Source organism: Parasteatoda tepidariorum, chromosome 5, assembly GCF_982258835.1.
Source record: "Parasteatoda tepidariorum strain Cologne lab strain chromosome 5, Ptep-v5.0, whole genome shotgun sequence".
In the NCBI taxonomy this organism is placed as follows: domain Eukaryota; kingdom Metazoa; phylum Arthropoda; class Arachnida; order Araneae; family Theridiidae; genus Parasteatoda; species Parasteatoda tepidariorum.
Window position 1 is genome coordinate 36,647,014 of NC_141759.1, and position 26,107 is coordinate 36,673,120.

General features: G+C 29.6%; 2 protein-coding genes across 4 annotated transcripts in view; one reads left to right on the forward strand and one right to left on the reverse strand.

Annotated features, from left to right (window-relative positions):
* AspRS (aspartyl-tRNA synthetase) overlaps nt 1-3,377 on the forward strand; it is a 24,517-nt gene extending 21,140 nt beyond the window's left edge. For both annotated transcript variants that reach the window (XM_016068927.4, XM_016068928.5), the window contains exons 13-15: nt 770-881; nt 2,067-2,138; nt 3,233-3,377. In XM_016068927.4, coding sequence (XP_015924413.3) covers nt 770-881; nt 2,067-2,138; nt 3,233-3,324 — 276 coding nt within the window. In that variant the 3' untranslated portion in view covers nt 3,325-3,377. The remainder of the gene's footprint in view (nt 1-769; nt 882-2,066; nt 2,139-3,232) is intronic.
* A 3,768-nt stretch (nt 3,378-7,145) lies between these two features.
* LOC107452431 (protein ced-11) overlaps nt 7,146-26,107 on the reverse strand; it is a 76,711-nt gene continuing 57,749 nt past the window's right edge. The window contains exons 22-29 of one of the 2 annotated variants that reach the window (XM_043050967.3): nt 24,095-24,237; nt 23,793-23,991; nt 21,774-21,935; nt 18,643-18,729; nt 17,242-17,353; nt 13,181-13,282; nt 10,711-10,890; nt 7,146-7,340 (exon numbers count right to left, since the gene is read on the reverse strand). In XM_043050967.3, the coding sequence (XP_042906901.3) occupies nt 7,227-7,340; nt 10,711-10,890; nt 13,181-13,282; nt 17,242-17,353; nt 18,643-18,729; nt 21,774-21,935; nt 23,793-23,991; nt 24,095-24,237 (1,099 nt within the window). In that variant the 3' untranslated portion in view covers nt 7,146-7,226. The remainder of the gene's footprint in view (nt 7,341-10,710; nt 10,891-13,180; nt 13,283-17,241; nt 17,354-18,642; nt 18,730-21,773; nt 21,936-23,792; nt 23,992-24,094; nt 24,238-26,107) is intronic. The other variant, XM_071185639.2, reaches the window with a different exon arrangement.

A 26,107-nucleotide genomic window follows, 5' to 3' on the forward strand; every position in this document is an offset into this window, starting at 1 on the left:
ATTTTTTGTGTTATATAGTTGCATACAGTTGCATGCTCATTTACAGGAATAGAAAGTATGTTCTTCGCACTTAGTTTTGTAACTTAGCCTGTTAAAAATTTGTGTTGCTAATGCAAATAAATTTGTAACAATATTCCGGCTCTTTAGAAAATAGTTTTTTTTTAAATATATTTTGCAAAATAAATATATTTTTAAACAAGTTTTTTCTCTCTAAAAATAATTAAAAATATATATTTATAAGGGGAAAAATAAATGAATAAATTTTGTATTTTTTAAAGAAATTTTTAAGTAAAACAAAAGTATGTTTTGCAGGAAAGACCTATTTTCCCCGAATACTGATTATAGTTATTAATTTTAAGGAATTTTATTTATTTATTTGCTTTTTGACAATTGAAAAGCTTTTAAATAATATTTGGTATGCTTATGATAGAAAATAGTAAACCTCTTAGTGAAACTTTCGACTCAAATCTTTCATCAGAAATAATGTTTAAAGAAGTTGAAAATAATTGTCATTTTAATTGTAAAAGTTTCTCAAAATATTTCGCATAATGAAGTGCTTCCACATATATTTTAAAATTTTTGTTTTAAACTATAACCTTTCTAAACATTTTTGTTTAATTTTCATTCTCGCTTTGTCTGTTACATATATATTCTAATGCTGATTTTCCTTATAATTTAATTTGGATGACAGCAACTTAACATTTTCCACTTATAAGCTTTTTTTAAAATTTATAATAGAAAATGATAAAGGATCTAATTTTTTTTTCAGAAACTATCTAATTCATATGATATGTTTATGAGAGGTGAAGAGATTATATCTGGTGCTCAACGTATTCATGACCCTGATTTTCTCTCAGAAAGAGCTGCTTCACTAGGAGTTGGTGAGTATGCAGTTTAAAACAATTATTAATGTATATGCAGAATTTTTCTGAAAAGTAATGTGTTTATTTTATTGTGAAATGAATTCGCATCCTAAGACATTTGAGCATGCTTGAACTGAGGGACACTGATAATTATTTTATAATGGTCCAAGTCGAATTTCAATGGCCTTAACCAAATGTCCACTGTTAAGGCCTGGTTTCTTAGGACAAGCGCCTTATATGGGCCTCAATGTTAAGTTGACATTACCCTGACGCCAACGAAATACTAGTTTGTTAGCCCAAGGCCTGGTTTCTTAGGACAAGCGCCTTATCTGGTGCTTCAGCGGGAAGTTGACGTGCCGCTGACCCCAACAAAATACTGTTTTATTAGCTCAGTGTGTGAGCAGTCACTCCAATGCAGACATTATCTCGCATTGTGCATGCGTTAATGACGTAAACAAATATTTATTTTGAATTTGTATTGATTTTGTTATTGTCAATTAGTGCTTTAGAGGACAAATAATGACTTTGTCCAAGAAAAAAACACATTATATCTGATTATAATGAAGAGGAAGAAGAAGCTATGTTTAATGTTAAAATCAAAATCTTGGCTGATTTCCATGTTCTGTTGGATGTTCTCTGCCATTGCTTCTGTCGTTAACATTACGTTGTAATCCAACTGCAGTTGATTCAGACGTCAGACATTGCTCAATCTGAGCGTTGATGATGTATGCTGTTTAACTCACAAATTGACCAATCAGGGGTTAGCGCTAGCTTCAAGCTGATGTTTTGTAACGCCGATGGATACATTGATGGATAGATAGATAAAATTGTCTAATGCTTATGTAAGCTATATTTTTGTCCAGTGTCCTAGATTCATAAAGCTATAGTTAAGCAGTGATCTAGACGAAGAAATGAAGTAAAATTTATGAAAACTAAAAGAGAACAGTGACTTCTTGCATTGTTTGAATTGACTGAGAATACACTTGTAATCACCCAAACCACCCTATTTGCAGCATTGTTTATTTATTCATTTATTGAAGCATTATTTAATATAAATGTTATTTTATTAAATGTGATAACAGAAAGAGTTAAGAGTTATGAATATAACTATTTCATATATGTAGTATTTTGAAGTATAAAAATATTTATATTCTCTTGATTTTTTACAATTTTGTTGATTAATCTTACTTAAATATTTTCCAGATTTAGAGAAAATTAAAAGCTATATTGATTCATTCCGATATGGAGCACCACCTCATGCGGGCGGAGGTATTGGTAAGTTTCAAATTCCTTTTAAATTATTAATTGTACATTAAAAACTTTTATGTTCTTTAAGTTATTATCTTGAAAATAAATATGAACATTTATATTTTTATTTCATATTTCGATTGATATAATTATTAGGGGTAGATATCTCTGAAGATTAGAACATGACGCAATTAATTTACTTTATAATCCGAATTTGTGATTTTAAGTAAACAAACTATTAATGTTAAATGCTTCAAGTGGTATACAAAACATGAAATGTCATTATTTTTGTATTTTTCTTGGAGAATTTTTATAATTTCTACTTTTGACATAAATGAGCACTTGCTGTATGCAAAAAGACGGTCCTTAGTCAATTTCCTTGAACTTTTTTGGATGATTTTGGAGTTTCCTAATTTTATTTATTTATTTATTTTCAAATTGTGATATTAAGTTAGAACATAAAAAGCCAATGTGTGATATAACTGATAGTCAGTTTTTAATAAGTAACTGCAAAAACAAATTATTTTCTACTTTACAAATTATTGTTATTTTCTACTGATAGTTTAAAATTATTTTTAAGTATTATAAACTATGCTTGAAATACAAATCACTACACATTGCATAAAAGTATATAAAGCATTCCATAAATAGCGCTTGTCATTACATATATATTTCTATTAGACTGCAGAATATTGAGTTTTTATGTAAATATTACTGCGTTTTTATCGTTCCCTATTATATTTTTTTTATTATCTTTTTTACAGTATTTCCTAAAATGTTTATCCTAGTAGTAGTATTTTCTCTAAAATTTGAACAACATCTTGATGAACTTATTTGTTTACAAATACCTATAAAAAAAAAATAAAAAAAAGAATGAAAAAAATCTTAAATAGGTTTAGCAAAAAGAAGAAAAAAATCTTCACTCAAAGGTATGCCAGTATTATATCTTGTGTTGTAAATTGATTAGCATTGTTTTTGGATAAATTTTTTTTAGTATCTATTTGTTTAATGTGAATGCATTAATTTTAATCTTCTTTATAAATAAGCATTAAATGCCATATTTGAATAATTTTATAATAATTTTTATAACTAATGTGCAAAACATGTTTCTCAAATATTAGGTTTGGAACGTGTGTGTATGCTTTATCTGGGGCTAAATAATATTAGGAAGACATCTATGTTCCCAAGAGACCCAAAACGCCTCACACCTTAACTAAATAAATAGTGCAATTATTTAATGTTTTAAATAAATTTTATTGCCTTAAACTGATTTGTTTAATTATTTCAAATGTACACACAATTTCAACAGAAATAAATGTATTAATATTTCTTATGAGTTTTATAGGTTTATTGGTTTCTAATAATCATTTCTGTCTAATTTATACTACACTAGCAGGTAAACACAGCTTTTACTTATGATAAAAAACACAATAATGATGACAATTTTTAGAACAGTTTTAAACAAGAACAAATATTTTTAACACTACTGTTATAAGTAACAATTATCTGCATTCCAAGACTATTAAAAAAATCTTGGTATAAAAATAGTATAGTACTAAAGATTACTGTGAGAGTTTTAAAAAAATCTTTTGTCTTTTCTTTAAAGAATTTTTAGTCAATGATTGAAGACAGCCAATGTCTCAATTGGAATTAAACAAAATTACCTGAAAGAAATGGCTGATAGATCCTGGCCACAAATAGTTCAAAATTGTCAACGGAAATGTTTCCTGAAAAAATTATCTATAAAGAGATATTAATTATATTATTTTCAAGCGCGGAATTTAATTTTAGTACAATAAATTAAAATAATATTTTTATTTTTGAAATTATTAATCATAATTAAAGTGAGTTTTTAATTATTATGATTATATAAGGAAAATATGTATAAAGTAATGTATTTAGTTGTCATATTTTTTATTAAAAAAAATCCTATATTTTTCTAAATTCTAACTTTTATCTCTGAATTTTGTACTTGCATTTTGCAATGTTGTACAGACAATTGAGGTAATGTTTCATGCTTATTTTTTTCTCTCATTTAACTGAATGTGACCTAACAGCAATCAAAAGAACTAATATTTCAAAAGTTGATTTTTTATTTTTATATATATATATATATATATATATATATATATAATAAGTACTATTTTCACTTATTGGGAAGAAAACTCTTATTAATTATTATTTTGATTGTGTCAGGATAGATCTCATTTAATTCAGCTTGAAAAATTATATCAGAAAGTATGCCTAACATGTTCAGATAGTTCAATGATAATTTTATCTCTGTGACCTGACCTAACAGCAATCAAAACTAATATTTCAAAAGTAGTTTTTTTTTTGTATAATAAGTACTATTTTCAAAATTGCACTCATTGGGAAGAAAACTCTTATTAATTATTATTTTGATTGTGTCAGGACAGATCTCATTTAATTCAGCATGAAAAATTATATCAGAAAGTATACCTTACATGTTCATATAGTTCAGTGATAATTTTATCTCTGTGACCTTACCTAACAGCAACCAAAACTAATATTTCAAAAGATTTTTTTTTTGTATAATAAGTACTATTTTCAAAATTGCACTCGTTGGGAAGAAAACTCTTATTAATTATTATTTTGATTGTGTCAGGATAGATCTCATTTAATTCAGCATGAAAAATTATATCAGAAAGTATACCTTACATGTTCATATAGTTCAGTGATAATTTTATCTCTGTGACCTGACCTAACAGCAACCAAAACTAATATTTCAAAAATAGATTTTTTTTTTTGTATAATAAGTACAGTAGGGAACCGATTATCCGGAATGATCGGGACCATCGCTATTCCGGATAACTGATTTTTCCGGTTTTCTGAATCGCTACAAAAAGCCGTTTTTTTATTGTTAAACCCAACTAAAAATAGAAAAATATTTAGAAATAATATTAAAAAGAAGAAAAAACGATGAAGTAATACACTAATGATTATTTCTAAAATGATGGTAAGGTAAACATCTTTCAAAAAAGAAAGAAAAATCCTAAAATCTTATAAAAAAATTTTTTTAAATAGCGTGAAAATTTATCGAATTTCGTTCCGGTTTTTTGGTTTTCCGGTTTTGTGATTTCCGGATAACGGGTTCTGTACTGTACTATTTTAAAAATTGCACTCGTTGGGAAGAAAACTCTTATTAATTATTATTTTGATTGTGTCAGGATAGATCTCATTTAATTCAGCATGAAAAATTATATCAGAAAGTATACCTTACATGTTCATATAGTTCAGTGATAATTTTATCTCTGTGACCTGACCTAACAGCAACCAAAGCTAATATTTCAAAAGTAGATTTTTTTTTTGTATAATAAGTACTATTTTCAAAATTGCACTCGTTGGGAAGAAAACTCATATTAATTATTATTTTGATTGTGTCAGGATAGATCTCATTTAATTCAGCATGAAAAATTATATCAGAAAGTATACCTTACATGTTCATATAGTTCAGTGATAATTTTATCTCTGTGACCTGACCTAACAGCAACCAAAACTAATATTTCAAAAGTAGATTTTTTTTTGTATAATAAGTACTATTTTCAAAATTGCACTCGTTGGGAAGAAAACTCTTATTAATTATTATTTTGATTGTGTCAGGATAGATCTCATTTAATTCAGCCTGAAAAATTATATCAGAAAGTATACCTTACATGTTCATATAGTTCAGTGATAATTTTATCTCTGTGACCTGACCTAACTGCAATCAAAACTAATATTTCAAAAGTAGATTTTTTTTTTTTTGTATAATAAGTACTATTTTCAAAATTGCACTTATTGGGAAGAAAACTCTTATTTGATTGTGTCAGGATAGATCTTTTATTTAATTCAGCATGAAAAATTACATCAGAAAGTATACCTTACATGTTCAGATAGTTAAAGGATAGCAAGATATAACTTTTTGTTCATGAAAATTCTTGCAACCTATGAACTATTTCTTCTGTTGACTTGTGTGCAGTCTCATTCGATTAAATCAAACAAAAAATACACAGAAACAATGTCTCTCTTGTTTATGTAGCAATATCAGATGTGTAATTAGGTACAAATACTAATTTTTACATAAATAATAACTTCTAAATTATTAGTCCAATCGTCTTGTGATTAGTCTCATTCAATTTGACATGTAAAATATTTTTCTCTTACTAGTTTAGAAGAAATTCAAATCATCCCCATTTCCCTCAAAAAAGGGGGAAGTGTACAAAGGGAAGTTTTCATTATCTTTAACATAAAGCTATTTGTCACAAAATATCTTGGATGTTAATTTTTCTGCAGAAACACTTTTTTTTTTTTGGTTACTGTATATTATAATGGATATTTAAGAAATTTTTTGTATCAATTTATAACTGAATTTATCAGTTCTTTTAAGAGAAAGTTTATGTATCCCTGGTCAAAAAATTAAATATCAACAAGAAAAAAACATTAAAGAAGTATATTTTTAGATGTTTAATTTTAAGTTAGGTGTTTTTATATAAAAAGCCATACAATTTTGTGATTGTTTTCTTCATTTATTTTTTTAATGAAATTAAAAAGAAAATTGAGAAAATGCGGTTTTACAAATATTTAAAAGGGAATAGAAAAACTAAGCTTGTGAGAATAACATAGACTATTTCTTTTCTTTTTTTTATAACTCTTTGTGAAATTTTAAGTTAATATTTTTAAAGATGCTTTTCTAAAAACTAAATAAAATATTTGTTTAAATCTAAAGAGGACCTAAGTTTATTTCCAAACTAACAAGATTAAAAGCTTGATTCTAATCCTTTTAGCGAACCTAACTGCCTGTTTTAGATATTCACTAGTTTAGATATAATAATAAGTAAATAAAATTTAATTTATCAACTAAAGTTTGTTAAACTTTTTAAACTTATGCTATGTTTTAAACAAAATTTATGAAGTAAATAAATAATAAAACGCTGAATATTTTGTTCTAAATTTAAAAATAGTAGTAAATTTTAGGTGACAAAAATCTTTCTAACATTCAATATTTTTAAGAATGACACTGATTAATGAATCACATTTTTGTTTTGAATTCAGTCTCTTTTATTAAACATGTGCAAGTAATATGCTCAAAGTATTTAAAGTTCAGTTAATTTTGATTTATAAATCAATATTAGTTGCCAGAGATCGAACTGCATTCTGTAAAAGAGTGGTTTGTCCATCTTTTAGTCGAATGAAAACATCTTCTGTCAAAACTGCCCACTTAACATCTGGCTAAAAGAGATAGAAATCTGTTAGAAAAGTTAAAATAAAAATATGTGTTGTGATTTATTAATGGTTATTTTTCAAAAATCTAAACAAATATATAGGGCTTGGACAAAATTATGAAAAACATTACTATAATAACTCTATGTAAGCAATATTTTTTTTAGCAGCAAATGTTTTTGAGGATTTCACATGGCAAAACTGTTGGCACAATTTGGAAGATTATGTTTGAAGCTTTTTGAAATAGTAGTTTTTTTTTTTAACCATGTAAAATTTGCATTGACTAAAGTGAGAATAGGAAGTTAAAAGCTTCTTTTCAATAACATAATTTAAAACTAAAAAAAACATTCTAAGATAACTTGCAGTAATTAAGAATGATATCAGAATTGCTGGAAGGAAAGCTAGAAAGAAGTAATTAACTTCTTCTCCTCATTTTGGTAAAGTTGAATTTTGCATTGGTAAAAATAACATTTCTGAAAACTGCAAGCATGATCTTTCAAATGGTACCAACAAATTCGCCATGTTAAATCTTCCAAAATATTTGCTGCTAAAAGATAAATTGTTTACATAGAGTTTAGTGTAGAAGTGCTTCTATAATTTTATCCAACCCCTAGTATATTTAAAATTCTAGTACTCAGTAATAAAATGAAATAGGGGGAGATTGGGCCCAGGTGCACATTGGACCAAGCTCAATTATTTTAATGCTATTAAATATTTTTGTTTGTTTTTTTCATTAACATCTTTGCACGGCTAGTACTAATAATCCTACAAAAGAATTACGTGACCAAGGTTCGTATGCACCAGGAACTGTCAGGGAAAACAAGAATTTTACCCTGAAACCTGGAATTTGACACCCTATTAAATTGCGGGATTTCACTCTTCCGGTTTTCAACCATAATTTGCGCTGCACAATAGAGGATTCTTATAAAAAATAAAAAAATTCGGGACCGATGGTTATTAAGTGCATCCTTTCTTAAGCGTTTCTGGAATGTTGGATATTCGAGTTAGGAACTTGAAATTTCTACTTCGAAAGTATTTACGTTTTTTTTTTTTTAATCCTCTTTAGTTACTTAATTTTGGTTATTCTTAATTTATAATTTCGGATGAGACATTAATTATTAAGAACAAAAAGTTTTTTACCCTCTGCTACGTTTATTTATTTAATATATTTAGGAAAGAAATAATATTTTTTAATTGAATGAATTCTGATTCCTAAGAGGTGTGGTATCATTTGCAAGTTTTGTCTGATGGGGAATCACACCTGCTTTCCTTAAAAATCGTCTGCTTTCATAAATAAATTATTCCTTGCTAAAAGCAGATGATTATTTTATGAAGCAGAGTGCTCTTTTTACAACTGATACATTTTTAAATCCACTTCGTTTTGAGTTTTTGTCATTTTTTCTGTTCCCAATAAATTTCGTACTCAATATATTAGTTCGTCTTATTCCTGAGTTTTAAGATTAAGATTTTTTTTAAATTCATTTGATCTTCTATCCTGTCTTGTCCAGGGTTTTAATATTTATGCTAGCTCTTCTTTTAATTACCGCTTCCGTTTGGTAATTTTAAGGGGGTGTTTTCATTTAATTTTATTAACAAGTTTTCCTTGTATTTTATCATTTTCTTTTTTTTCCTTCTTGTTTCTATAAGAAATGAAATCATCATCTATAAATTTGTTTCTATAAGAGATGAAATCATCAATGAATTATTTTACAAAATTAGATCCTCATTTTAATAATTACTTGCAGCTATTTAAATTTTTATGATGGAAGGGAAGTTTTTGTAAAACAAAGAACATGGGTACATTGTGCAATGCAATATTTCACAATGTACTGCAATATGGGTGGCAATATTCATTCGTTTCCTGTCGGCTACAAGCAAATCTTTTATTACAAAATACCATTCAACATCTATCGAAATTTGATCTATTATTTGACATCAATCAAAATTTTGATCATTTAACGACAGTATAAAAAGCTTACAAATCTCAAGTAGAACTCTTTGCCCTATCCTGATGCAATTTACAATTATTTCTTAACTGCTACTAGCAAATCTTATCACCCATTCAAATTACGCTCACTTCCTGTCATAAACTAACAAACACAAAGCTAAAAAAAATGAAAGAAAGAGTAAAATAGCTAGTAAGCGATTGAGCAAAATTAAATAACTTGTGAACAGTAACAACGAAATTGTTTTATTTTATTTTCAAAGAAAAAAAATTTCTGCAGCTACTCTGGGATTAAAACAAATCTAACACAAACGTCCTATAATTGAAGAGCTCAGTGGAAGAAGCAAGTATACTATTTGAATTTTTTCGGGAGGAAAAACAAGTTGAGTGAAATTTTTTTTAATAAGATTTCCCGAAGAAAGTTCTTATAGTCTTATTTATATATGTAACATTCATTTATAATGCTAAATCTCTAAACTTCGATGATTCTCTGGGTAAGAAGGAGGTAAGTGACACCATTTGAGTATTTTTCTGGTGGAAGAACAAGGTAAGTAAGCTTCAGAACAAATAGTCTACAAACATTCCAAGAAAATCGCTTGCTTGGCGTTGAACGCTAATAGGCGAAATGGAGCAAGAGCATTCCAGACATTAAGACCGAGTTAAGATTCTTTTGGGAATTATTAATTAAAAAATAGAAAAATAAAAATAGACTTTAAATGGCTTCAACTTATAATTTTTTTTCTTTCTGTTTAGCAATACTTAGTGTTTCAGATACAATTCCCGACTAATGAATATAATTTTTTTCCCCGAGCAAAGTCTCGTAGGGAAAAAAATATTTTGTGCTTATTAAATTTTTTTAGTATATTATTATAGCTTCGAACGGATTGAAAAAAAAACCTAAATAATCAATAAATCGGTTATGACCAACACTACGAAATCATGTACAAAACTGAAAGAGAGATATTGATACTATTACGTTAAATCAATTTCAGTTTTTTTTATTTATTAATATTTGTTGTTCATCTCAGTGGTTTTATTTTATTAGATTAAGCAAAACATGTTTTTAATGACTCGGATTTGAATCCCAGCAATGACTGGTTGATTCTAATTCCTCACCCGCCTAGTACCGACCACAATGCTGACGTAAAATATTCTTAGTGGCAGACAGATGACGGGTTAGTGTACTGTTGTCGTCAGGTTAACCGCGGGAGGTTTTCGTGATTTTCCTCCCCATGTAACGCAAATGCCGGTTAGTACCATCATAAAATCTTCCAAGCCGGCAAACTTCCTCCTATAATTGATCCGTGAATTCCCTTGACTTCTGGATTGGGTTTAGAATAACATGGCTACGGAGTCGAACATGAGTAATCATTAACTAAAGATTGGATCGGCTGTTCTACGATATTTATAAAAAAAAAATAAACTATTACTTACTTTGAACATTCGTGATAAGCTAGTTGTGATTTTGTAGTGCACATGCCATAATTCTACTTCTTTCCAAGCCTGATCTGTGTTAAGTTGATCGTCCATATAACCACAGTAATTTTTTTCGCACTTTACATGCTCCTCATTTACTTCAACTTCATCTGAGTCTGTTGCATAACGTTGAAAAAACTACAAACAAGGAAGACACTCATGTCCAAAAGTTTCGAACAAACCACATTTTTTCAGAAAAATTGAGGAATTAATGAACCGAATCCAGTGAAATTTATGAATATGAAAATACACCATAGTATAATGTGGTGTTAATAGATTGAAAAATGGCATGAACTCGGCATCAAGAGTTTCTGGGCATGACAGTAAAATAATCCAAAAATGATGCTGAAAAAAAAGACATGGAGCTTTAAGTATGACGTATGGTATTCCCTGACGGCAATGCAGATATAACGCACTCTCTTGATTTTTGAGAAGGACAAACTTTTTGGAGACTAATCTAAAATCTTTGGATAATATTCTTACCCCTCAATTTAGTCAGTCTTTAGCCTCGGAAGGTTTCTGAGACAGAATGGCTATATGAAATATTTCGCTCAAGAGCTTCTCAGACTTGTTCTATGGGATTCAGGTCCAGAGATTCTGGTCACTCCATCATCTGAATATACTCGGCTTTAATGTATTCCTCGACTTTCATAGCTCTTATGTTATGTGCAAAATTACAAATAAAAATAAGCTGGTGACTGACAATGTCTGTGAAAAATATTACACAGGGCAACAAAATCTGATCATAAACTTAGATTCAAGAGAAGACAGGGTGCCTCGCTTAAAAACGTGCATGCCTGTGGATCCGTTCAATATCACGTCGGCCCACTTTCATGACGTTGAAGGGATGGTTTTCTTTAAGTCAAGTCGAGAATCATTGTTCAGACCAAATCGGTGCTTATAAGTAAAGAGAACATAGGCTCTCTGCGACTATGTCACAGGTCCTTCTAGCTTTCACCAGTTAAAGTAGGCTCTTTTGTGATCCGTCAGGACTTGTGTAAGATATAGGGCTGAGATCGTAGAGCTCGACGTAATATTGTTTTGGAGCTTTATCGGTTTCCAGTGCATTTATAGATTTCACACAAGGCTAGACCTGTCGTGAACTGCCTGAAAGGAATATATTCAGAGGTTGACGTGATCAATCAGATCACCAAAATTGAATTCCATGAAGCATATCTGGCAGGTAAAGCAATTGGATCTCTTCCAGGTAAAAAATCTATTATCGGGGCTAAAAAGTGCCTTAATGGAGAAATGGTATTTATTTTTCCAAAGCCTAATTTACAATTAATACCTTAAATTTACAGTCCAGGCATATGATTTTCTGTATTTTTACTGAATTCAGTACTTTTATGTCCAAATTATCAAGATCTCAAATAATATGTTGGCAATTTGACATTATGCTATTTCATTATTTTTTTTAAATTCTTATTTTGTCATATGTCTGGTCCCAAATCATTTTTCAATCTCGTAAACAGCATGGAAATTCGTCAGTGGAGCCGATACTCCATATTAAAACTTCACAAATGCCTTACTTTACTTAATTTTTTACTATCTTAATTTAAGACCTCAATTTTAATTTTTGACCCCCCCCCCCAGGAAAAATTTCTGGATCCGCCCATTCGCTCTTGAACTCATGATGATTTCACTTACCGTTACTTTTTCATTATCATTGTTTTTGCCATACTTAGATATATTTTTTTTATTTAAAATTTCTCTTGATTTGGTTCATTAACTTTTGGGTAATCCACAAAAAAGTATTTGTTACTTAAATTTTGGATAAGAGTGTAGCTCCGGACGCGGGAATTTATTTAATTAAGTTATCTTTTCTTTTAAGATTTTATTTTAGTAAGTAAAGACAATACAATGACTAGATCAAAGATTACTAAGGTGTTCCGTGTTTTTTTACGCGCATTATGCAATTTTAGGCTTCAAAATGAATATTTTTTTAACATTTGGAAAAGCATATGAACAAATTAAAACAGTAATAATATTAATAACTGAAAATAGAGCTCAGGGAATAAGGCGTTTGCTTTCCAATGACGTGAACCGGGCTCGAATCCTAGTAAAGGCTGGTAGATTCGAATTACGTTTTCTTTCAGCTCGCACCAACTACAGTGCTGTCGTAAAATATTCTCAGTGGTAGACGGATCATGGGTTAAAGTCCCCTGGCCGTGAGGCTAACCGTGGGAGGTTTTCCTCACCATGTAACGCAAATACGGGATAGTTCCATTAAAAATTCCTTCACGAAAGCGAATTTCTCCCAATACTTGGAGTTCTCTTGTCTTCTGGATTGGGTTCAAAATTATGAGGCTACGGAGTTGAATATTGGTAGTCGTAAAGCCAAAAAACTGTGTCGGCTCTTTAACGATGGTTATGAAATAAAACAAAATGACTAAAAATAAGTTAAATAATTTGAAATAAAAATTACTCGAATCATATCAGTGCTTGATTCCCAAGTTTCAGGATCATTTTCATCTTCTTTAAATAACGTTTGTATCCTCGCATATCGACTTTCAGACCCTGCAAACCCCTAAGGAGAAAAATTATATATGTATATAGTGATTGATATGTAATTACAACAATAATAAGAGTCACTTGTCGGTTCCATCACGGAGCTCCACAATTTCGAGACCAAGGGCATGATTTCTTTTCTTTCTAAACCAGATGGTATCCATTGATCTGATGCTTAGTAGGGTTCAAATCGCCACCATGGATTGGAACTTTGTCCTACCCAAGCGATAGCTCAATACCACTGTGCAATCGCAGATATAATAGGGTTCCTACATGTCTTAGAATGTGCATGAAAGGAGATAAATCTTATCATTTAGTGCATTTTTGAGGAAACTACCTACATGCTATTTTTTTTTATATATATAGAAAATGGTATCCATATAAAAACTCTATCTTACCAGACTACAAAACTTAAAATTGTCTCAAAAGAAAATTCCTGCAAGCACTAACGTTAATTTACTAATTCTATAAAAAAAATTTTAAAACCCTGTATAACAGGCATAATTATTGAAGAGCGGAGTCGATAAAGCGGGTAATGACATTTTTAAAAAAAAAATAAGATTTCTCGGGGATAGTTCTTATTTTAGTCATATTTAAATAGATAAAAATCATTTATGTTGCTGAATCTATTAATGCCGAAGATATTCAGTGCAAGAAACAGGTAAGTGACATTATTTGAGTATTTTTCATTAAATATATTAGTAATACTTATTACAAATACAGTTTTATTTTCTTCGGATTGTTATTTCTAAATTGAAAATAACAAGAGGCTCATCAGCAATCTTTAAGCTGTGCGTGCACACTTAAAATATTAAGATTTAAATCAGAAATGTTATGCGGGCATCTTATATATTTGGCAACTTTTACATAAAAATCGACATGATTGAGCGGAGTCATATTATGTCTATACATATGAACGAATCTCATAGAGAGATAATTAATTTTTTTTTTCGCTCTTTGCTCTCAAAGATTACATTGTAGATGCAAATTATACTTTGATAGAGGCAGATCAACGTCCCAGTAGCATCGGGCTATCCATGTGAAGTTTCGTGGTTTTTATCTCCATTTTGTGCAAATGCTACTGAGTGGATTGTTCTTAGTGTTGTTTAACGCCAGAAATTTGCGAAGTGGTGATCTAAATTCTGAAGAAAATGAGAGTTGCGTAATTAATCATGATCCTAGTAGATAAAATATTCAAAACAGTTTTATAATCATTTTTAAAGATTAAAAAATATATATAATTTTGCTTGAAACTGCTAATTTTTAGTGAAAAAAAAATTGAAAATGATTAATGTTCTACAACAGCTATAGATAATTTTGTGTATTAAAACTAATTAAAATACTTTTATATAGCCTACACGCTTTACTATAACATACCTACACATGCCTTTGTATTTAACGAAATAGCATTAATGTTTGACCATAACTAGCGCTATTTAAAATAATTATTTTTAAATCAATAATTACCCGAAACAATTTTTCTTTTCAAGTCATATTCAGATGGCTTCATAACTATTTATACAGGTCACACCTGTAAATGTAATAGTTGTGATTCGCACATTGATAATTTTTTAAACGATTGTAATCTCAAAAAGTTGTGTACAAGACTTTCAAGTGACTTGTCTGTATAGAGTGTTATCGTTTTTTTTTTTTTTTTTTTGAGACAAGTTCATTAAAGCATACACGTGACTTTAACTAAACAAATTCGCTAAAAAGTAAATATAAGAACAGAATGGGACAAGTCGGAAAAAATACCCTTGTAACATTAGTGAAACAAGTTGTGAAATGTTACACATATGACTTTCAAGGGATCAAAGTTGCAGCAGTTTCTCAGAGACTTTAGTCCCAGTAGTGACTAACTTGTGACTACCGAGTGTCTGAAGTCTCAATAAATAGTCAGTGAAACTTTCATGTGACATCACAAAATAAAATAAGGTCAGTCGCGTTATGACCTCTTTGGGACAATTTGAAACGGTCGCACCAGCGACTGTTTATTACTTTATTTGACGTCACTATAAAGTAATACGATTTTAATAAAATAAAAACAAGGCTATCTTATGTTTTTGTTCGATAGTAGAATAATTCTATTAATTAGAAAATAAAAATTTTGCCATTCTCCTTTTTCTACTCATCCCTTTCACTGATAGCCTGAAAATATTGGGTCTTTTGCAATGGGTCTTTGTTTTAAAGATGACAAACAAGCAATTTACTTTCTCGTTTTTAATTCGATTGAAAAAAGTTGTTTCAGTTAAATTCAGATGAGAAAAGAAAAACTTTTTATTTTATTTTATTAATTAACTTGTTTTGTTTATGTGATCCATTGATATTGTATCAATGTAAACTTAAATCCCTAGATTATATAATTTAAGTAGCGTCACTCTTTTCCTTTCTATTATTGTGCCGCTTTCGATTTTGATTATCTGTCGCCGATCACATGGGTAAATAATCGCCATTTTGTTGACTAGTTTAAACGGTGAAATATCATTGCACTCAATCTTTGATTTCTATTTTCGCTTTTCTTTTTACTTTATTTGTTTCATACTTTTGAATTATGGTTAAAAAACCGATTGTTTGTTGCGCATTTGAGTGTTCTTATAAATCAAAATTAGGCTTAAGTTATATTGCTTAGTTGTTCGAGATCGCAATAAAAGAGCGACGGAACTTATGGCTGCATGGAATTGGCAGAGATTAATGGATTCCAAACGATACTAAGTACAATAAAATTTTATATTAAAAAATGCTAAAAAAAATAACTGTCCCATTAGAATTTAAATTGCTCATTTTGCTTGCATATGTAGAATGTTGCCTTTTTAATTTTAAAGAAACGTCTTTAGAAATGTCTATATTGAAAATTTGAATTACTTTATTTTGTTTTATAAAAGAACAGTGTATCTATTTCAATAAACTAACAGTTATGGCAAGTATTTTCCTCTTTAAAGATGTTATTAACATTATTACTCATTAATAAAATATAAAATTATTAAACAATCAAATTGAATACAATATAAATACCTTTGTACTAATTCAGTAAAATATGTATTTATTTTTTTCATTTTATATACCTCAAAGTTTGCTTTTTTTACTTTATACAACTGATGAATTAAAATTTTATTTTTTGAAATATTGAAAGTTGTTAATTAAATTGAAATATTTGCCTTGCATTATTATAAATACTCAGATAATGTCTCTTAATCAGAGTGAATCTACGAAAATTAAATGCCTTTAACTCTTATTTTTGTTATACCGATAAGATGATAAGATAATACAATTAAAGACAAGATTATTGTGTTTGGAAAAAATGAAATTTTTCAGAAAATTTTAACGCTGTTCAAGTGAATTTATTGGTTTAATATTTATAACATGTTTTATATTTTAATTGACAAACACGATTTTATTTTATTTATCATTTTAAAAATAAAACAGCAATTGTAAAATATTTTCTGATTTTGTAATTATTTGCATATAAAATTTTAGCTAAGATTTCACTTTAAATTTAATTAATTGTACTTAAAGTATTAGAAATTATTTATTATAAAAGACCAAATAATAATTGGTACTGATGAAGAAGAAAAAGACATGAACTATTGGCGAAAAAACTTCTTATTTGAAAACTGATAATAGTGTCCTCAAAAAAACCTCTGCTGAATCTCAAATCATACAACCCTTTGAACCTCATAAGAAACCGTGCAAAAAATTTCAGAGTTTAGAAAAAAAAGTTACAGCAGATTAGGAAAAACAAAATGAGAAAGTTTTAACTTATAAATATTATTTTCACTGAATAGAATAAATATAAAACAATGTCAGAGAAAAAAAAGGAATTAAAAGAATAAATTTTAAACATTTAAGAAATCTTCAAGAATATGAAAATATTGATCAATGGAAAGTGTCATTTGAGAATAGAAACTGCGTAGGTCTACATTGAGAGTTGGAGTCACCAAAATGGCTGCGTGTCGCTACTTAATCTATCTGTAAACTAACCCCAGGTAGTGAAATATCCTTCTTGTTCATGTACCATGTTTCAACAAATTCTAAAAGGTCAGGTGTTCCTAAAATAGATTGCTCTGAAACTTTTGACGTTCTTTTTTGCCATCTGAAAAAAAATTGTTAGCATGAATTTTTAAAAGAAAAATAGTTTTAAGTAGAGAGAAATAATATAATGTAATATTAATTAATGTTTTGGCAGAAAGATAAAAATATCAATTACAAATGGTTGGATGAATCGAGGTGTTCCTGAGGGCTTTTTTCACCTAAGTAATCCAGCCTTATTTTTAATGAATTTATTTACTTCTTTGGTACTATTCTCAGCATTTCATTAATACTTTTACTTATTTATTTGCTGAAATTTGTAGTGCTAAGTCGAGAGAAATAATACAATACAACATAAATTAATGTTTTGATACTTTTTTTTACTTCATGCTTTTATTAATAACAAATTTGGTTGTGTGAATAGGAATTAAAGTGTTTTTTTCTCCACAATAAACCAATTTTATTGTAAATAAATTTACTTCTTGTTTAATACTTTTCTTTGTATTTTATTAATAAATTTTAAATAATCTTCATTTACTTATTTTCTAAAATTTATGCTTGCTTTTAAATTTAATGGATTTTAATACGGATATTAATGTGTTTCAAAACTAAATGACCCAATTTATATTTTGATTTTTGTTAGCATTGTATTTTCAGTTATTCACTTCGAATGCAATTAAAAATATGTTCATTTTTAATTTTGCTTTACTCCTTTTTTCGTTTTCTAATAATTGTCTGGAAGGACAAGGCTCTGCGCCCGAAAAAGTTCCGTGAAAGAATGGATAGTACAAAAGCAACATATGTTGAAAATGAGGTTTCGTGCATGCTTAGAAAAAGTCATGAAGAGACGGTTTTAGCAAGGGTCACATTAACTAAATTGATGTCGATTTATAATTTGTCTACGGTAAGAACTCTCCCTGCCACAAAGTCTGAGGCCGCCTCCTGCCATGGAAACAAGAATATTGCATTTCAGGGAGGGTAACTTATCTTCACTCTAGAGCAAACACTATAGACCGAAGAAAAATATTCTCTCGCTGAGCCGAGCCAAAACCTGTCCTAAACAATAACCCCACATCTCTACTTGAAATAGTAATACCTCGTTATCATAGTCACCACCATGGGTCCAGACGAATGACTAGAGGAGTTCTTACTTTAGACAAACTATAGCTGCTACGATCATTCAATGGCGTGCGTGTGAAACTCGCGTCAAATTGAAATGGAACAAACTTATAAATGTTACCACTATAGCATGAAAGCCGTTAGCATACATAGTATCTAGCTAATCTGCAGAATACAGAACTGAGGTTTCCAAAGTTATGTTTTTTAATTCGCTCCAAACTAGCAAAAATTTACCTCGTAATAACAATGAATATGTTATGATTGGGACCCCAGCGTGGTAGAGCTCCTTTTCCTCGTAATCCGGTTCTTCCCATTGGATTTCTAAAAAAAAAAAAATTATAGGTACATAGAGAGTTTTATTCTGCTGTCTGTTGTACGAAGGTTGTATCGTCTTATGTAATAACGTTTTTCAGTGATTAATATGTTATAATTGTAACATTTTTCGTGTCTGTAAGGTTTCGTTCATCTTTAGCCAGTGTCTAACTACGAAATTGACGCAAAATGTCAATATAAAAATAAGCCACAGTTTTGTGAAAATGAAAAGCATTTGGGTTCGAATTTATAATATATTTGTAAAGTTTCTCTCAGGGTATTACCTTCAGTAAAGCCTTTGGGTAACTTTACAAATGTGTCTATTTCGCAGAGGTATATTCAGGGGGGTGAAACCATGAAAAAAAATTTATTAAAATATTTTAAAAAAAACAGTGTTTTTTTAATTTATTTTTCTGAAAAATATTTTTACATGAACGCATCAGAAATTTTCATAAATAATGTCAAGAGTTTAGTCCAAACTACTAAGTCAACAATTTTTGACAAAAATTTTCATTTTTAACAAAATTTTCATTTTCATTTATTCGTTTTTTTTTTTTAATAAAGCTTTATTTAAATTAAATTTAGTAAAAAAACGAGTTTTAATGATTTAGGATTTTTTTGTTAAATTAACTAAAATCAATATTGCTAATTTAAATTTTTCGTCCTAACGAGCAATAAAAAAGTTTGCTATAATGTTACATTTCTAAGTGCAATTTTTGTGCTCAATTTATTAATCACGTTAGAATCTATATGAGGGGTCAGATATAGCCTGGTTAGGGTGTTGGGCCCATGTCCAAGAGGTCGCGAGTTCGATCCCCGAAGGCCGAAGTGGCTCCGTGCAGTAAATGGTTACTGGTGCAAGCTAAATCTGCCAGGTCACAAAGTCCTCCATGTTCCCAAAACAAATTACACATCTGGGGGTAATGAATTGGAGATTGATCGTTCTCTGGTTCAGGTCAAAAATTTCGATCTGTAGATGAATGAATGGATATATGAATGGGTCCGCCCGATAAACGGGTTGCGACGTGTGTGCGGCTGAAGTCATATTCTTGGCTAAAGATGGTGCCACTGAAAAACATGAGACGCACCATCTGCCTTAAATTCGCTTGGTTTCACCAAGCAGGCTTGCTGATATTGGCAAGAGGCATTGGTAGCAACAACAACAGAATCTATATGAAATTTGAAGAGCATTGTTTGTAATAATTTTTAATAAAAAATTAATTACAGTAGAATCCCGATTATCCGAGCCCCAATTATCCGAGTTTCTGATTTAACCGAGCCATCAAATATTTCAAGGATTATTTTTGCTCAAGTTTATTTTTTATTTTTAAAACTACCGCCGAAAAAAAATTCTGAATTTTATCTTCCAAACACACAGGAAAACTAAATACAACTTGATCCGATGAAGTGATTATCGTCAATAAGGAAAATGAACTAGAAAAGATGATGTAGACAATGACGATTAAAATTAACATATAAAAATCTCTCATACAGAGGGACTGAAGTGCTATTGAATACATAGAACAGGGGTTTCCAACTGGCGGCCCGGGGGCCGCATCCGGCCCGCGAGGCCTTTTTTTGTGGCCCGCGAACATATATTAGTTGCCATTTTTTTACGGACAATTTTCGTAAAAAATCTATATAGGTTTAAAATACTTTTCTCGTTAATAAAAACCTAATTTCTTCGTTTCCGTGAAATTTAACATACCAACAGTGCAAAGAAATTTATTTTTCAGGTTTTGCATTCAAGAAACTATTTATTCAAATACAAAAATAATCGTGTATGTTGCTCTTTCTTATTTAATTTTTTTTCTGTATTTTGTTAATATAACTTAACATGTGCGCATCAGAAATTTTCTCGAAGAAATTCTCATATTTAACTTTTTGAAACCACTCATTTTGGACGAAAATATTCACACACATTTCTAAATTTTAAATTTAAATATCTATTCTCCGGTGGTTGCAGCAGACAAACCTCAATTTTCTCATTAAATATTTTGTGTGCTATTTTGTAAGTTTTAATACCTTAACAATTAGATATCTGTTGCACATTAATTGTTTAATACATAAGTGCCCATTAAGTTATTGTAGCCCGAATTTTTATTATTTATTTAATATTTTTAAAAATATTATTAATAACAGATACATATTTTTAAAAATCCACTTCTTATTTTAATTTGTAATTCAATACTTTTGTTTCGTACAACTTGGTAAAACTCTGACAGTAATATTTAATGTTCCTTCAAACATAAAAGAGACCTACAAAAAATTTTGATAAAGTTACGGCCCGCCATTTGACTTGTGTTTTTAATTGTGGCCCCCCGCCTCATGCAAGTTGGAAACCCCTGATATAGAACAACAAGAAGAGGCGAAACCAGCCTTCTTGTTACCTCTAGAAAAATGGGGAAACATTGCTGCAGAAAAGATCCAAAGTAATCTAAAACAAAGACGATTAGGGACTTTTTTAAGTAAAAACTCTTTCACTCTCGCAAAGTATGCTCTTTAAGTGTTTTTAAGTAAGCGTTTTAATTATAACATCAATTGTATGCTGCGTTTTCGTATAAATTTTGTGTTTGTTAAATATATTTCATTTTTACTTACTCTTTTGCTTTCCTTTTTTATACTCTTCGTTTTAACCGAGTTTTTCGGTTATCCGAGTTTGTCGTGGTCCACATTAACTTGGATAATCGGGACTTTACTGTATATTCAAAAGATAAATATAATTCTAGATTTTCAGGGACTTAACAATGGCACACACTAGCAGGTGCCAATGTTACTTATATGTTGCATTGATTTTAATAATTTTATTCAAAACTGAAAAAAAAACTACGTTAAAGTTTTAAATCCTGCACAATTCTTTTCAACTCGATCGTATTTATACAGCATAAAATGAATGATTTACTGTTTCCAACTCAGTTTTACGAAAAAGAGTGTTAGTTATATCATGTTTTTTTCTTAACCCCTTAGACTTAACAATTGCACTAACGAAAAAATAAGTACATATTTTATGATCAGGAAATGAAATTGCAAATGTTTTGAAAATCTATTCCTACCTTGGCAAACCATATATATCTAATTTGTAAGTCAGCGGTTTTCCTTTTCTATCAGTAATCCATGATTTTCTATTTCTGTATACACCTGATGAATCCACAGATTCCATGTTCCACAAATAATTTGGCAAATTACTTTGATCATTTTCTTCTTCGTTTATCGAACTTAAAGGGAAAAGTTAATTTATTATTTTAAAATATTTCTTATACATTACATATTATAATTTCCATATTGCCAGTTTATGTAACAATCTAATATACATAATTCTCTTACGTGACTCCCAAATTTTGGCCGTATTTCTTTTCCGCCGGTGGCAACGTTTGCTTTACGTTACTATTTCTCTTACACGGCGAATCGACCAATGATTGCCGCTAAAAATGTCACATGCCAAATCTAGCTGAGGTGGCTCAACACATAGCGCTTTTAAAAACGGAAACTGAAATAACCAGAGAGAATCAGCTGCGGCAATCTCATACTATTAAGCTAGGCAGAAGTGAGTAGTCTTTGTCTATAAATCTCTATTTTAGTATTTTGTCGAAAGCGATTTTTTTCACGAATTTATATATTACGAATTTATTTGACGATTTTTGATTTATATCACGAATTATACTATAGCACATTTCTAATAGGTTTAACGAATTACATGTCATTTATTTGAATTCAAATTTATATTATTGACTTAGTATTTACTAAAAAGATGTAATTTTTTTTAAAAAAAAAAGCTTTTAGATGGATTTGAATGATTGTTTTGAATTCTTAGAATTTTGTGCATTTGCAATGTACCTAAGTTAGTAGCGAGCTTTGTTTGCGAAGCAAACCTTATAAGATTGCGTAGCAATTTTCGGGGGTTGGCAAGCCTTAGCCAGCAGGGGGTGCTGCCCAATAGTATAGCATAATTTACAATTGTTATTGCTTTTTAAGAGACAACGGGGATTCAACATCTGCTCAATTCCCTAATTATTCTTCATTCCTCATTGTTGTTTTTTTTCTTCTAAAAGTAAATATTTTCCACAAAAACAAAGAACATTTTGTTAACAAACTATACAAGTTGACGTAAGAAGTGCAATATGATATAAGAACATTTTGTTAACCCAATGTTGACCTAGCTTGAGTAATATACGTCACGCAAATTACGAAAATTCTACTTATCCGAAACAGGACTGTTTTCACATGAAGCAAATGTTTTTTATTCTTTTCAAAAATCAAATTGAGATGACAGAAAAAATATTCATTTAGCTAGAACAAATAACCACATATATATTAGAAGATTTTTTTGCTTCACGGCATATAAAAATTCAGCCATTTTAATGTGTCAAACATAGGGAAATGAATGACTGCCTGGATTTAAAAAATAACCAAGCAGTCGGTAAATTTTTTATTCTGAACATACATCAAGAAAATAGACTCGTGTTTAAGAAAATAGACAGTGCTCAAAATGCACGGAATTTTTCAATAAATTTAAGTTATAAGAGGGGATTTTTAGCCCGGTGCATGGCAGCCCTGTTTATTCCCACCATTTTCTTAGATTCATAAAGGATTCCCTTTTGTGTTCTTATCATAGTTTTGAAGTTAAAAACTGAAGTATGTAACATTTATTGCTGTCATTCTTCCATACACTTCTATTACATCTACAGGGTTATTCATTCTTCCCTCCGCCTGTAAACGCCATTTTTCTTTACTACAACTGGTTTCAGTGGTGCATGTTACTGCCATCTACCGGCAACTGCTTAAATTTAAACTTGAATACTTTCGGAATAATTTCATATGTTCTTTTTTGCCATATTTGTCTTCGTTTTTTTACTATAACGCTTCGAAACCCCAGAGGGAGTTATGAATAACCCTGTATAACCAATCAGACAAAATATATAATTGTCCTTTGTTCTATTAAATCACTTCGATCTTTCAAAGCATTCGCAACTATTTTAGAAGGAGATTATTGACAGTTTAAGGAATAGGATAAATGTAACAATTAGTTCAAACGATCTAACCTACAACAATTTGATGTGAGATCTAATACTTACCAGGAAATATCGTCATCCACATAAGGTTGCAGAGAGTTAGGGAATTCGCTTTTGGGCTGAGTGTATATAGCCGGCTCATAATGCAGCCACATAACTTCCCAGGGAACATATTTGTCGGGAACAGGAAAGCGTTGAACCTTAGTTTTGGGATAGGGGGAATCACGTGATAAAGAATGCAATGTAAATGGCCTATTTAACTCTGAAAATAAAAATTGAATCAGTATTAACGATACATATCAGTTAAGATAATTTGATAATAATTATTTTTACTCTAATGAATGTAGTAAATGTGATAGTATTACCGTCTTCTTTTTTCTCGCGATATTTCAGAGTCTCGAGATGAGCATGAGTGTAGTTTATGTCTGCTTCTAATTGAGCTATTTGACTTCGTATACGATAGATGATTTCTTCATTTCCATTAACATCATCTACAAGACTACTTATTCTGAGGAGAAAAAGTAGCAAGCATAATTAAATCAAGATAATTTCTTCATTTCGATTATTATAAATAGAAAGATTATTTATTCTGAGGCGGAAAGAAGTAAGCACGATTATATCAAGATAATTTCTTCATTTCGATTATTATAAATAGAAAGATTGTTTATTCTGAGGCGGAAAGAAGTAAGCACGATTACATCAAGATAATTTCTTCATTTCGATTATTATAAATAGAAAGATTATTTATTCTGAGGCCGAAAGAAGTAAGCACGATTAAATCAAGATAATTTCTTCATTTCGATTATTATAAATAGAAAGATTATTTATTCGGAGGCCGAAAGAAGTAAGCACGATTACATCAAGATAATTTCTTCATTTCGATTATTATAAATAGAAAGATTATTTATTCTGAGGCGGAAAGAAGTAAGCACGATTACATCAAGATAATTTCTTCATTTCGATTATTATAAATAGAAAGAGCGTTCGCCTCCTGATGAGGTGACCTAAGTTCGAATCCCAGAGGTGGTTGATTGATACGAATTCTGCTCCCGGCTCGCACCGACCACAGATCTGACGTAAAATATATCCTTAGTGGTAAACGGATAATAGGTTAAAATCCCCTTGCCGTCGAGCTAACCATGTGAGGTTTTCATGATTTTCCTCGCCATGTAAGGCAAATGCGGGTTCGCCACAAAGGCTAGTTTGTCCCCTATGCTTAATCCAGCAGTTTCCTTGTCTTCTGGTTGGGTTCAAAATTACATGGCTGCGGAGTTGAACATTGATAGTCGTAAACTCAGAATTGGATCAGCTGTTCAACATCAGTTATAAAATAAAATAAACCATATTAAATAGATCGTTCATAATGCATCATAATGAAATATTTCATGTATTTTCAGAAATAATATAAGCTGTATAGAACACTTGCATTTTTATCATATTCAGAACTATTTAAGTTTTATTAAAAGAAAAAAATTACTATTTAAAAATATTTTATAAAAATTGATCAAGTTTCAAAATCGGATTAGTAGAATCAAAAAAATATATTCATTTTAAAATTTAACCCATTTGTTCCCAGCAACAAGAAAAAATTATTTTAACTACTTTTTTTTTTTCAAACAAGAAAAAAAAAGTAGCACAAATATATTTTAAATTTTGAAAAAACAAGATAGTTTTGTCTACCATAATCTATTATGATAAAATGAAAAGTTTGTTATTTGTTCCTAGCTACGTTTCAAAACGCATTCCTAGAAACAAACATATGCAAAATCAACAGTACTGAATGAAAAAAAAAACTTTTAAATATTAATTCATTGGAAACATTGCTTAATCATGTTAAACATAGAGAAACTTGTTAATAGTTTTGATTCAAACGTAAATAAGGAAACCTTTAGTAATTTCACGAACTGAACAATTTTAAGGTTATTAAAAATAGCTTTGACAATTTCTTCATATATTAACTTCTATTATTATTTATACAGAGTTGCCAACTAGCTCTGCTTTGAGAAAAAAAATTTCTAGATGTTTACGTTTTAATATTTGCACCTTAAAATTTTTGCCAATAGTTCCATTGAGTGATTCTTGTTATTATTATACTAATTATATGGTTCTAATGAGTTTTTTTTAAGACTATTGCATATTGAACTGAAAGATAGCCAAATCTAACCGATGGAACGCTGAACCAAACCGAAATATTCCAAGTCATAGGAGATAATTTTGATCTGAAAATTGAAAATTTCAAATCGTGAGGGGTTATTTTAAACGATATAAAGAATAAATATGTTGACCAACATATCGCAAATTAAATGTCAGCTTTTGTAAGGAAGCCATCATGTGCACAAATGTGACTACAATCAAATATTTAACTTCCAATTCATTTA